Below are 11,398 nucleotides of genomic sequence, written 5' to 3' on the forward strand. Positions count from 1 at the left end.
AAAGGGAATAGTCACTTGATACCCAAATAGAATATGGAATCATGATACATGAGAGATTTCGCTTTTCTGCATGGTTCTACCGTATGACAGGGTGCTTTACATGATCGCATTGCAACACCTACAACACTTTTGGCTTCAGCCTACTCATAACATGTAACTGAAGACACACACATTCTCTTCCAAGTACTCCTCAACTCATCAATCCTCTTCCGCTCCTCGCACAGCACTCGCAGCCATACTATTCCTCTCACTTACTCCTTTGACAACGAAGTTGCTCTTGCTCGCCCACTGGCAGCACCCACACGTGGTTCAAATCGAAAGACTGGGTTCCTGGACCCGCAAATCGTTTGAACTTTCATTGTGAGAGCTGCCTGAGGCATAGCTGTTATTGGCAATGTGGACTTCGTCATCGGAATTTGGAGCTGTATGTTGTATGGCTGCGTGTTTGTTGTGAGGAGGTGAACGGCTATTCATGCGATTGGGAAAGGGATTGATGAGACTATCAGCTGGGTGAGGTGTTACTCTAGTAAGAGCTTCCGGGTCTTTGGAAGCGCTTGAGAGGTGACTTAAGTCGGTCGAACTCTTAGAGTAATCCTTTGGGCTAACTGATGGGCTTCCGGATTTTATCTGTATCTCCTGCATGTTGGAGGTGACAGACAAACCTTTCCAGTGTGCTGCTCCTGTGGTGGAATTCGAGATCGGATTTATTGGAGTTGTGATGGAGCTGCTAGTAGTTCTGCTCTGTTCCTGAACAGGGAGATCGTGTGCCGTCGAAATCGAAGGTACAAGCGTAGAACTGACTGTTCGTCCACTGAGACTGTTCACGAGTGGCGGCGACGCAGGTACAACCGCAAATACGTCCGCAACGCCACGCCCTGTACCATCTTGCCACATATCAGCATTAGCAGAAAGAACCTGGCGCAACACATCGTCTTTCTCGTTCTGGGCTCTGGTCGCAGAAGTCATGATCGGCCGTAGGCAATCATCCAGGCTGACGGTGCTGTCACCGTCAATCTTGCGTCGCTTGTGCGAATCAAGTGATTCAGCCTTCATCCAGTCAGTCACATACTGATTCTGTACTTGAAAAATCATCAATATGTCATTCTTTAAGCCCTTAGGATCGGTGGAGTGAGAATACAGCTGTAGCAACGACGTGATGAGTGAAGTATGCTCAATGAGATGTCTGACCAAGAGGTTGGGATCTGGATCTTGATGGGTCGTTGGCTTGTGATTGATAGAATAGCGAATATTACGTATCGTGGATTGTGTCATGGAATGCGACTGAGCAGTTGAAGAGTTTGGTTGCGGTCTAGTATGCTCCTTGTGTCCTTCGGCTTCATCGCCGCTAGTCTTGTCAGGGTCGGCGTCAGACAGCCATCTCTTCAGCGGTGAATGTCGCGAGTACTCTTGGATATAATGAATGGCTCTCCTACGGAGCAGGTCTTCGTTCTGAGATGGAACCGTTGGGTACCCATGAGTATTAGGAGGAATTTGAGCCTGATGGTTCTGGAAGTACGGGGACCAATATTCTGACGCGTTCTGCTGCTGCATAAAAACCTGCGAGGAGAGCGGGTATTGCACTTCAAAAGGTACGTTCAGAGTATGGCGGCCCCACGCGGCGTTCGGGCTGACATTTGGGGCCGCAGTTATCTTTGCGTTCATCATGCGGTATATGTCATGGCTCTGATGTCCAGTGAACGTGCTGCCGCTCGGAGGTATGGCTGTCAATGCTGTTCTAGAAGGGTGATAGCTATATAGGTCTCTATACCCATCGCCGATTGATTGATGGGATTTTGTCAGCTTCTTGTGTCTGGGGTTGCGCTCCTGAGCTCGTACTGCTTGCCGTGGCGGTGATGCAGTCTCCTCAACGATGATTGGGTTTTGACAGCTACCGCTCACGTTTGCAAAAGGCTTCGGTGCAAGCCTTTGGAGAGCAGAGGAGACGGTGCGTTCACCAGGATCGACCGAGCCTTGTTTCTTCCTGGGAGTGCTTGTTGCGAGTCGTTTTGGAACTTCGCCAGTGCTTGAAGATGTGAGACTGAGATCATACTCACTGCTGGTGCCGGAAATCGCCATTTTGGGATGAGTGCTAGGCACCTCTCGCTGCAGTGAAGCTTTCTTTACCCTCTCAGTACTGGAAATGAGGGCATGAGTAGTACCGCCCGCCTTTCGAATAGTTTTAGGCTATTCCATGTCAGCCATTGCCAGCTCTGCGTTTGTAGCGCCTCGCGGAGTGAGGACCATATTGCCTTTCCTATGTCCTGGCTTGCCATTTATTCACCACAGAAAGAAATGAGGAGTCTGCTCACTACTCCTTGCTCCACAAGTTGCTCCACTTTTGTGCTTACTGCGCCTATACGGTGCGATGAAGATGAAGCCGAAACTTTTGGCAACGCTTTTGCTTTGATCAGTATGATGAGGTGAAGCAGAGTGACAAGAGTGGTGGAATACAGATCAGAAGAGAGTGAACATGAATTGTAAGAAGGTTTGAAATGTTGCCTACGTGTACACAGAAGGTACGCTGTGTATAGGAAGGGGCGCCCACCATCGGAGGAGAAAGTGCGACGCGCGCGCGATGCATGACATTGACGAGCATGTTGCTTGATAGAGTCAGAGCAGAGCAGAACAGAACAGTAGGAAGACGAATCGAGAGAACTTAGACGATAAATGTAGAGACATAACCGATGCGCTCTTCATATATGCCTCGCACGATCTCGTCTCAACATACAGTTAGAAAAGCACGAAGTTCGGTCACCTCCTCCACATCATCCACCTCATTAACAATGCGATCGATAGCACCCTCATCCCAAGCGATACCATACCAGAGTAGCACGCCTAAATCTCTCATCACCCTTACATCTTCCATTCGGGCCCCCAGTTCCGGCACGGCGTCGATTAACCGCGTCCAAAACAACTCACGAAGCTGTGCCGCACCGTCAAAGTATGTCCATATAGGTGCGATACCGGAGGCAGGTGGAGTGATATATCCAAGAAGATGTTCGAGTCCATACAGACAGGTTCCGAAAGGTAAGTACTCTGCCTCCGCCCAATCCACTAGGCCTGTGATCTTCCAGGTATTCTTGTCAACCAAAATATTAGATGGGATGAGATCTCCGTGATTGATTGTCACTGAATAATCGCTTATCCGCTGCACTGCGCCCAATACTTGGCTCGCTCTTTGGCGGAGATGAGTGTCCGGCAGCTCAGTAGCTAATCTCTCAAGCCTAGAAATAATGGTTGAGCCGACCTTGCCGCGGCACTGCGAGAGTACCGATGAACTCTCATCCATAGGTGAGTCTACTCGTATCGCTCTCGACATGAATGGGGTCTCAAGTGGTGAGTGCCAACTTTGCGCGATAAGGTCCGCAAAACTCGCGACGAGACGTTGTAGTCGTTCCCTTGAACCAGCATCGAGTGAACGTTCACGCCCCTGCAAACGACGCAACTGTGCGCCTTCAAGTTTTTCCATCTCATAGACATATATGCCTCCGGGTAATGCTAATTCGAGAAGTTCGATAGTTGGAACTAGCGTTGGATAAGTCATGCTAGCAGCACGTACGATGTTGAGGTCAAGGGCGTGCAGTGCCGGTCGAAGCTGGACGATGAAAGCAGGTCGTTCCTCGCCGCACGTGTCTGCAAGAACCACAGGAAGAGTTTCGTTGATGGTAGACACGCTTCTCGATGGCGGGACAAGAATCGTACAACTGCAGTAGCCCTGCTCTTCAAACTCTTCCACTTCACATCCCCCATAGTAATTCTGCACGGCTCTTACACATATCTCTCTATCTTTCTGCAGTAATCCAAACCTGTTCCAAAAGCCTTGGGAAGTCATCAATCATGTGCCCTGATCGTGGTAGCAACACAAGTCCAAGGGCTCGAGCCATCGCGCAGGCTTAAGGCGGTGCCCACCATCCCGTCCCGCATCAGATGTCACGTTCTGCCATAAGCCGCTTTGACTCGGCTAGAGCTTGAACGGTGTGTTGCAAATTGTCGTGGTTCGTTGAGTTTTTGCACGTGGAGGGTTGGGCGTTGGAGGAAGCAGCGAGGTGGAAGCGGGGATGTGGGGATGGTAGCCTATCGCCTCCAGCTCACCACAGGCCGTATGTACAGTACGCGTAAGCGATCATCTCTACTCTTCACCTATCGCGTCATTTTGCCAAGCGCAATAGGTTTATGACGGGGAAGTCAACTTTTCCTCTATACAATGTTGCGGCTGACCGGCTTTGTCTCGTCATACACCCGAGCACATGGGCCGCTGTAATCCGACTTTCAATCCAGCTACATTTGGGCCTTAAAATAGGGAAGAAGATGTAGTAGCAGCCGCGACGTCTAGAAGAATACGTGCATTCACCTGCTTTTGAAACCTTTGAGGCTTCACTTCTATTCAATCTCATCACTCATCTGAGGGCCTCGCTTCGAGGTTCAAACCGGCTGCCTTTCCAGAGGATCTCCAAGTGGGCGAGGATGTTACTATAACAGAGATGGAGAAGTTGACACGATCGCAAGGTACAAAGGTAAGCAATTACCCTACGCAGTCTGTTGCTCGAGACGATACCTGAGTACACTTACTACATAATGAGCAGCTTCTCGGGAAGGTGGTTGTGGGTAGACTAAAACAGGAATACGTAGGGTGAGTTCAGATAAACATGCCAGCATATGAATGAATATATTGATTATGACGCGACAATTTAGACCTTCGGCACAAATCAACCAAGACCCATTATCTATGGAAGTTCAACACTAGACAAACCTCCAAGCCAGAGCTAATTCAAACACGTTACAATAATCATGATTCGTCGACTCGAAATACCCAATGTGTAAGCAGATGGTGGTCTCCAATTCGATGTGAAATCAGGGATACTGAATAAGCTCATGGAGACTTCAGACCGACCCAAGATTCGTTGTAGCCCATGACGTCATTCATCGCAAACTTAAAATCGCCCTGCCCTTGACCCGTAGCTCCCGCGATTCAATAACTCCCGATAAACTCTACCAACATTCCAAACCTCCAACAGTCCCAAACTATCAGATATCCTTGGCCTACGCAACTTATGGCGATCCCTCTCCAATTCTACCTTATCTCGTCTACTTCATCGTACCGCGCATCACCCAAACTCGCTTTTCACCAACCTGCAGCCTCGCTTGGATGATTTGCAACATGCATATATGTGCCAAGCCCTGAAAGCGCAAACTTCCAAAGTGCAAGGAATGTGTTCGCTAGGGTCTGATTGGTTGTGCGACCAGCACCTCTTGGGTGGAAGGATTACGGGTAAATCAGCACCATGTTTTATTGACATGAAGAGTGTTGCAAACATAGGCGTGAAGCGATAAGCCATTTACATCAAGTGTGATCACCCTGATGTTGGGCGAGCAGTGCGAAATGTCGCATATGGCGAGCCACAAACTACCACTACGCTGATCATTCTGCCTAGGTAGCGTTGATCGCCGCGAACCTTGTTCCGATCACCTCGGTTCGAACTGATGGCAAGCTTAATGTCCTTACCCAACGCCGTCGCATTTTGATACCTGTTCTTACTATGGAGAATTTGTATTACAGTGATCCGCCAGGCCCTTCTGTCTACACGTGCATCTTCATCAGAGGCAAAGTAGCCGCAACCACGTGGCAGAACGCCACCACTGTGGTCTGTAATAGCATCGTAAATCTCGACTGCCGCCGTTAGCACAAAGAAAAAAACCTTTGCCGACACCGTAGGGCTGGACCAAGCCACATACCATGTCTGCATGCAAAAACCCCGTTTGACGAGCCAGAGCTGAAAGAAAGTGGTGACATTTCTCAACGCTAATAGTAGCTCTCCCGTTCACTTAGCGTGCACGCTACATGTCTCCGATCAGCTTTTGTGGCGCGTCTAGATCCACTATCTAGTAAAACGTGGAGAGCTGAAAAACAAAATGCTCTACTCGCTGCTCACGTTAGCCGCGCCGGTGTGGCTATCTGCCAATGCGTCCGGGTCAAGCAAATCCCATCCCGGTGACACTCTCACCACTCGATTCAGCCTCACCGCGCACCCCGATGATCCGGTTACGGAAATCAACGCATAGCTGTCTCAGCCCTACTGCATAGTGGTCAACAAATAAAATGCCAATGCGGAACTACTGGAATAACAGCCTATCAGTGTCAAGTGTTCACACCTCTACTTTGCGGAGCGGCTTGGAAGGATACTGTATAAGCGAACTCACCGGCCGTATTTTGCTGTCAAGCATTGACAGGCGGTCTGGTAGTTTTCCGCCTAGCCACGCGGCAAGTAGACGGCGACGGCCCTTCTTGTTAGCGACTGTCGACCGAACAGAATATAGTTGTAACCTCATCGGGCTGGGAGACGCGTACCCGAGAAGCAAACCCAGTTTGGGCAAAGATCTGGATCGTTTGAAGATCGCAATGTTTTAGTCAAACATGCATCCAGACACGGCACGGTAGAGGACATGTTTGCGGTGAGTGAAGCGCAGCTCGGCGAGATGCTGATCAGCGGCAACTGTGGAGATTCACGAACACAATTGCAAGGTAATGAAGCGGTAATGATGGTTGCTGTGCCATTAATGATTCTATGTAATCTTTCTGCCCATTACAGCTTTGTGATAAAGGAAATGCAGAAGGGTATATTCGTATGAACAGGAATGAGATGTGTTGCACCCCAAACGCCTGGCAATGCTGTTTTGTCGCACTATGCGACTTGGAGTATGCTCGTGTGTTGCGCCATATGCAGAATTTGACAGATGCCGTGATAAGGGTGTACAGCAGGTGAGTCTGTGTTGCCGACTCTCGGTCTAGAGCGAAATGTGTCCCTTTTAAAACGCCGTCGAAATGAAAAATGCTGGATGAAGGTTTTCGTGTGCCGATCTAGAAACGATTGTGCTAGCGATGTATGAAATGATACTAGACGTTTATCTACGGAAGACGTTCATGAAGCTCTTGCGCTTGTTAACTGCTGGGGTGACAGGCCTGTCGGCAGGAATAGGTGGTGGCGCCGGATGCGAGGTAGAGGGCTTCCTGCTGAACTTGGAGAGCAATGGCTCAGATTTCTTGCTAGCAATTCTGCTATCATCAATCTTCTCGTTAACAGCTATTCCGGAGTCGCGGGACGCATCGTGAGAAACCTCAGAGGTGACAGGTCTTGCGCTATGGTCAGCTTTGGACAGACCACGAGAGAGCATATTGCTACTCTTTGCCTTGTGGGCGGATCTGCGCGAGCTCTTGGTCATGGCACGTTTGATGTTGCTGCCAGTCTCCTCGGCTTGCTGTCGTTCGAGGCGCTCAATATCGCCCAAAACGGTCATACCATTCATGGCGAGGCTCTCTTCGGGAATAGGCACGAACTTGACTACGCCACGGTCTGACGACACGCCGATGGACTCGGCCATGAATGTTTGGATCAGGGCTGCATTGCGCTTGTTGGTCGTAGGCTGCAATTGCACTGGCAGAGCGTTGATAGTGAGCATGTACGTGGGCTCAAAGGATCCACCCAAGAGCATACACGCCGAGTGGTTAACCGTTATCATGATGGAGGCTTCTGGCCTTTGGTAGCGCGTCGAGAGGTGGTGCGAGAGGTCGGTGACTAGGGTGTATTCGTCTTTGATCTACGCTGGGTTAGTGATTTGCCCAAAGAGTGGAACTCGGCAGAAATTAACAACTTACGATAACATTTGTCCGCAGCTCGGCTACAATAGGCGCATCCTTGGTCACACGCTCGCGAGCCGACGACGCGATACCGTCCTTGTATGAAAATTGATCTTCATAGAAGGCAGCACGGGAGCGGGAAGTCACGGGTCGCAGGGGACCGACACCGTCAGCGGCAGGAGTACGAGCGCGGTCGCGGGAGTCAAGCTCGATGTTCTGGACTGACTGTGGCGACGATGCAAAGGAGAACTGCGAGGGCGAGGGCGAGAGCTGCTCTCCGGGATTTTCCGGTGATAGAAGGGCGGTGCCTGCCTGCTTGGGAAATGCATTGGTGCCAGAGTACGTCGACGTGGATGATGGGCGGGACATCTTGGTTTGGGTCGATGTAGAATTGTTGACCGAATGGGGCATGACGGACAAGAGCAAAAGATGGAGGACTTGAGGATATAAGAGCGACGACCAGGGCTATCTGTTTGGGGAGCCGCGAACGAGTTATTCGCCTAGATATGGATAAAGACGTTGGTGCAACATGCAAGAGCGCAGATCCTGGCGCGCTTCTCTATCTTGCAATGTGAGACGAGATCCGAATTGAGACGCGGTGGCGTTTGGTTATCAGGACACGGAACTTGGGGGGAAGTCCGTGTATTGATTGACAGTGTTGAGTGGACAATGGTGCGGCAAGATAGTAAAGTGATGGGCGGTGGCAGTCCTGGGATTAAGAATGGATGACGACTGAAGCAAACACCCCGCAATGGCAAAAGGAAGTCGTTGGCCGATGAAGATGCAGGAGCTGGGCCCTGGGCAGACGACAGCGAACCACTATATGATATAATTTCCAGTTCCATAGCCAGGCGTCTGGTCCCAGAGGCTCGCCGCATGCCACAGTGCACCTCCAGCACCAGGCACTAAGCATCTCGGGTAGAGCGACAGGGGTCAGGGCCTCAGATCCAGCGTCACCTGCGCGCGGGCCAGCCGCCCGCCATGCAGTTTTGGGCGCATGCACACGATCGGACTGGGTATCTGACATTTGGCCATGCTGAAGACGGCTGTGCGCTGCATCCTTATCTGGCTATGCGTGTCAAGCGTCGGCCACTCCATCATGGCTCCAGCACAGCTTCAGCTATCAGTAAGCCGTGTTTGCTCACTCATATGCGCCACCACCCGCACCTGCCAGCTGCAACCACTGCGCTTCCCTAACCCAACGCACGACTGCCAGTTCAAAATAGCACCTCCCACAAGGGAAAGGGCGACCCCGTAGTCCGCCATTACGCAACCCTAGTCTAAGACGTTGTTATCAATCTCAGCGACAACGCAACACCACTCAATCGAGGTTTGACGCTGTCCTCCTAGCCTGCCACTAACCCCATCACCGGCCATTCTCCTACCCCGCCAAACCCAGCCTAGCCTGGACCCGCTGCTCTTGGGAGGACACTCCGGAGTCTCGACCTCTGTTTGGCTGGGCGGGCCTCTTGTGCCATACCGTGTCTCTGCTCTTTTGGTCGACTTTTCTTCTGAGTTACGCGAGCGGGAAGAAGCAGTACCCGCCCTACTCTACCTAGAGCCGCCCTGCTTGCACAGCATGAGGGTGGTGACTGGCACATGTTGTGTCCAGATACCTAGGCACTACCTCCGCAGTCCGGAGCGAAGCCGAGCGAGGCCAAAACACACTCCGTCGCCCACACGTTACCCAGAAGTCCCTGTGCCAGCCAGATCGAGGCGGGTACGATATCGCACGAGTCACCAGCCTGTCACTGCAACAGCCATCGGTGTGCATCCTTCAGTCGTGACGTGAACGTTCAAATGATTCCCCGTGCAAAAGGACGGGAGATAAACAGCTGATGCAGGTACTAGTTCCTTTCTATCTCAGAGTCTCGACCCCAATGCGACGGGATCTAACAATCTCCACTTATATTCAATGGATCGAACATCGATAACAGTTGCAAGCAGCATGGCTCCTTATGCATGTAAGGAGTTGCACCATAGGAGATAGCCAACCGCCCAAGTTTGCGCCTGTCATGTTCGCTGCGCCTCGACTTCTTCCGAAATGACTGTTCCAATCCTCACTCGATCATTACCCAATCGGAATGAAAAGCACTGAGGTCCCCCTCAGTTCAAAGAGATCCTCTTTGTTCGTGGCACAGTCCCCTATATGTACTATGTGTCAGGCGTTCTGCATGTCAAGACCCTTTCGAAATGTCTGCTGCCAACGCCGTGTAACGAGGCACCCTACCGGTCGCATAGTACTACTTCTATCTCATTTCGCTACATATGGCTCACGTCTCAACCAGCTGAATAGTTCAACGGCTGGTCCGTTTCTTTGTCTGGTTGAAACCGCCCTCTGGCGCCACTATGGCGTCTTGATTACACAAGTTCGCGGGTATCTTTAGTTTGCAGCCCCCATCGTGAAGGCTCGATCAAATGCGGAGACTACGCAAGTAACCGTGATTGTCGATACGAACTGAATGGCGTAACCGTGCGGCCCGCCTTTTGGGCTCGCGATCAAGTTGTCAAGCTTTCAAGGTGGGTTTGTGGCGGCACACGAAGGAAGCGTGGTCTGTGTTTCTCCTTAGCCGTATAACGGTGTTTTCTTATACCTGTTCAACGGTCGGTTGGATGAGGTTGGCTTGGCAATCAGAAGCAATCTCCTGTTATCACCTTGGTTGAAAAAGCGTGCAAATCCATGACAGTACAGTGCAGCGAGATACAACTGGCACAATATGGCGTGCATCATGCTGGCTATGTAGCATTAATGCACATAGTGTGCTTGTCCCTGGAAATACAAGCCTGCTGTTCGCGCTCCATGAATGCGCTGTCGATCTGAATGCCATGAGCATCGCGAGCGTGTGGTTTAAAGTGCTACTGTATCAGAGTAACGGCATTGCGCTGGTGAAGGTAATATCCACGTGAGAGCGCGCGGCGTGTTGACCAGGTGTGGATCGGCGCGGACATCATCACCAACCGCAGTCGCCTCACTTCGCACACCAAGTGACCGCTCGCAACGTAGCGCACGCCCGATTACGTCTCAGATGCCACCGAAAAACGCGACAGCGAATGCTTCGCGCAGAAAAGGCCCGTCGTTCAACCCACCACGGCCTGTAAACGCGGCTTCCCAGGCATCTACAACCACGAAACGCGCCCCAGCAGCGGCTTCCCGCGCGACGGGCCCAGCCAAGAAGAGCAATGCGGCAGGCTCAAAGAACGGCTTCCAGCCAGCGGCCGAGATAATCGACCTATCTGACGATGATCAAGACGAAGAGCTTGCCGAAGATCTAAACCTCTCAGACTTTGACGACATAATGGAGGACGCACCCGCTGCTCCCAAACCACCACCAGCCAACCCCGCCCTTTCCGAGCCCGTCGTACCACGACCCCTCCTCGCACGTCTGCTTCTCGAGAACTTTGAGGATCCAAACATACAAATACAAACCGGTGCGATGAAGCTGGTCGGAAAGTACATTGACATCTTCGTCACAGAAGCTTTTCTTAGAAGCCAAGACGAGATGAAAGCGTCTGCAAAAGATGGGGGTGCCATTGACGGTTTTCTTCAAGTAGAGGATCTTGAGAAGCTGGCGCCCCAACTTGTGTTGGACTTTTGAAGGCGGGATGTACACGAAGACGTGACAATTCAGCGCGGATCAGCAATGAAAGGAGAAGAGATACCAGCTGCCATGTGGATGTATGCAAGCCTACTTAGACATACTATTGGGATTACAATTCGGCTGTACTCCAGTGAGCAGCCCTTTACACTGACAACGGCGGTGGCTC

General features: G+C 51.3%; 3 protein-coding genes across 3 annotated transcripts; 1 reads left to right on the forward strand and 2 right to left on the reverse strand.

The window, feature by feature from the left end:
* Positions 1-309: 309 nt before the first annotated feature.
* AA0111_g1563 (hypothetical protein) lies at positions 310-2,076 on the reverse strand (the record flags this gene model as incomplete). Its single annotated transcript, XM_028647236.1, has 1 exon — positions 310-2,076. One exon carries the CDS (start codon positions 2,074-2,076, stop codon positions 310-312), a length of 1,767 nt encoding a protein of 588 aa, XP_028510864.1.
* Positions 2,077-6,900: 4,824 nt separating this feature from the next.
* On the reverse strand, positions 6,901-8,002 carry AA0111_g1564 (hypothetical protein; the record flags this gene model as incomplete). Its single annotated transcript, XM_028647237.1, has 2 exons — positions 6,901-7,593; positions 7,652-8,002. The coding sequence occupies 2 exons, from the start codon at positions 8,000-8,002 to the stop codon at positions 6,901-6,903; spliced, it is 1,044 nt and encodes a 347-aa protein (XP_028510869.1).
* Positions 8,003-10,659: 2,657 nt separating this feature from the next.
* AA0111_g1565 (hypothetical protein) lies at positions 10,660-11,229 on the forward strand (the record flags this gene model as incomplete). Its single annotated transcript, XM_028647238.1, has 1 exon — positions 10,660-11,229. The coding sequence occupies one exon, from the start codon at positions 10,660-10,662 to the stop codon at positions 11,227-11,229; it is 570 nt and encodes a 189-aa protein (XP_028510870.1).
* Positions 11,230-11,398: the final 169 nt, after the last annotated feature.

The sequence above is a fragment of the Alternaria arborescens genome, assembly GCF_004154835.1.
Source record: "Alternaria arborescens strain FERA 675 chromosome Unknown contig_3, whole genome shotgun sequence".
Taxonomy (NCBI): domain Eukaryota; kingdom Fungi; phylum Ascomycota; class Dothideomycetes; order Pleosporales; family Pleosporaceae; genus Alternaria; species Alternaria arborescens.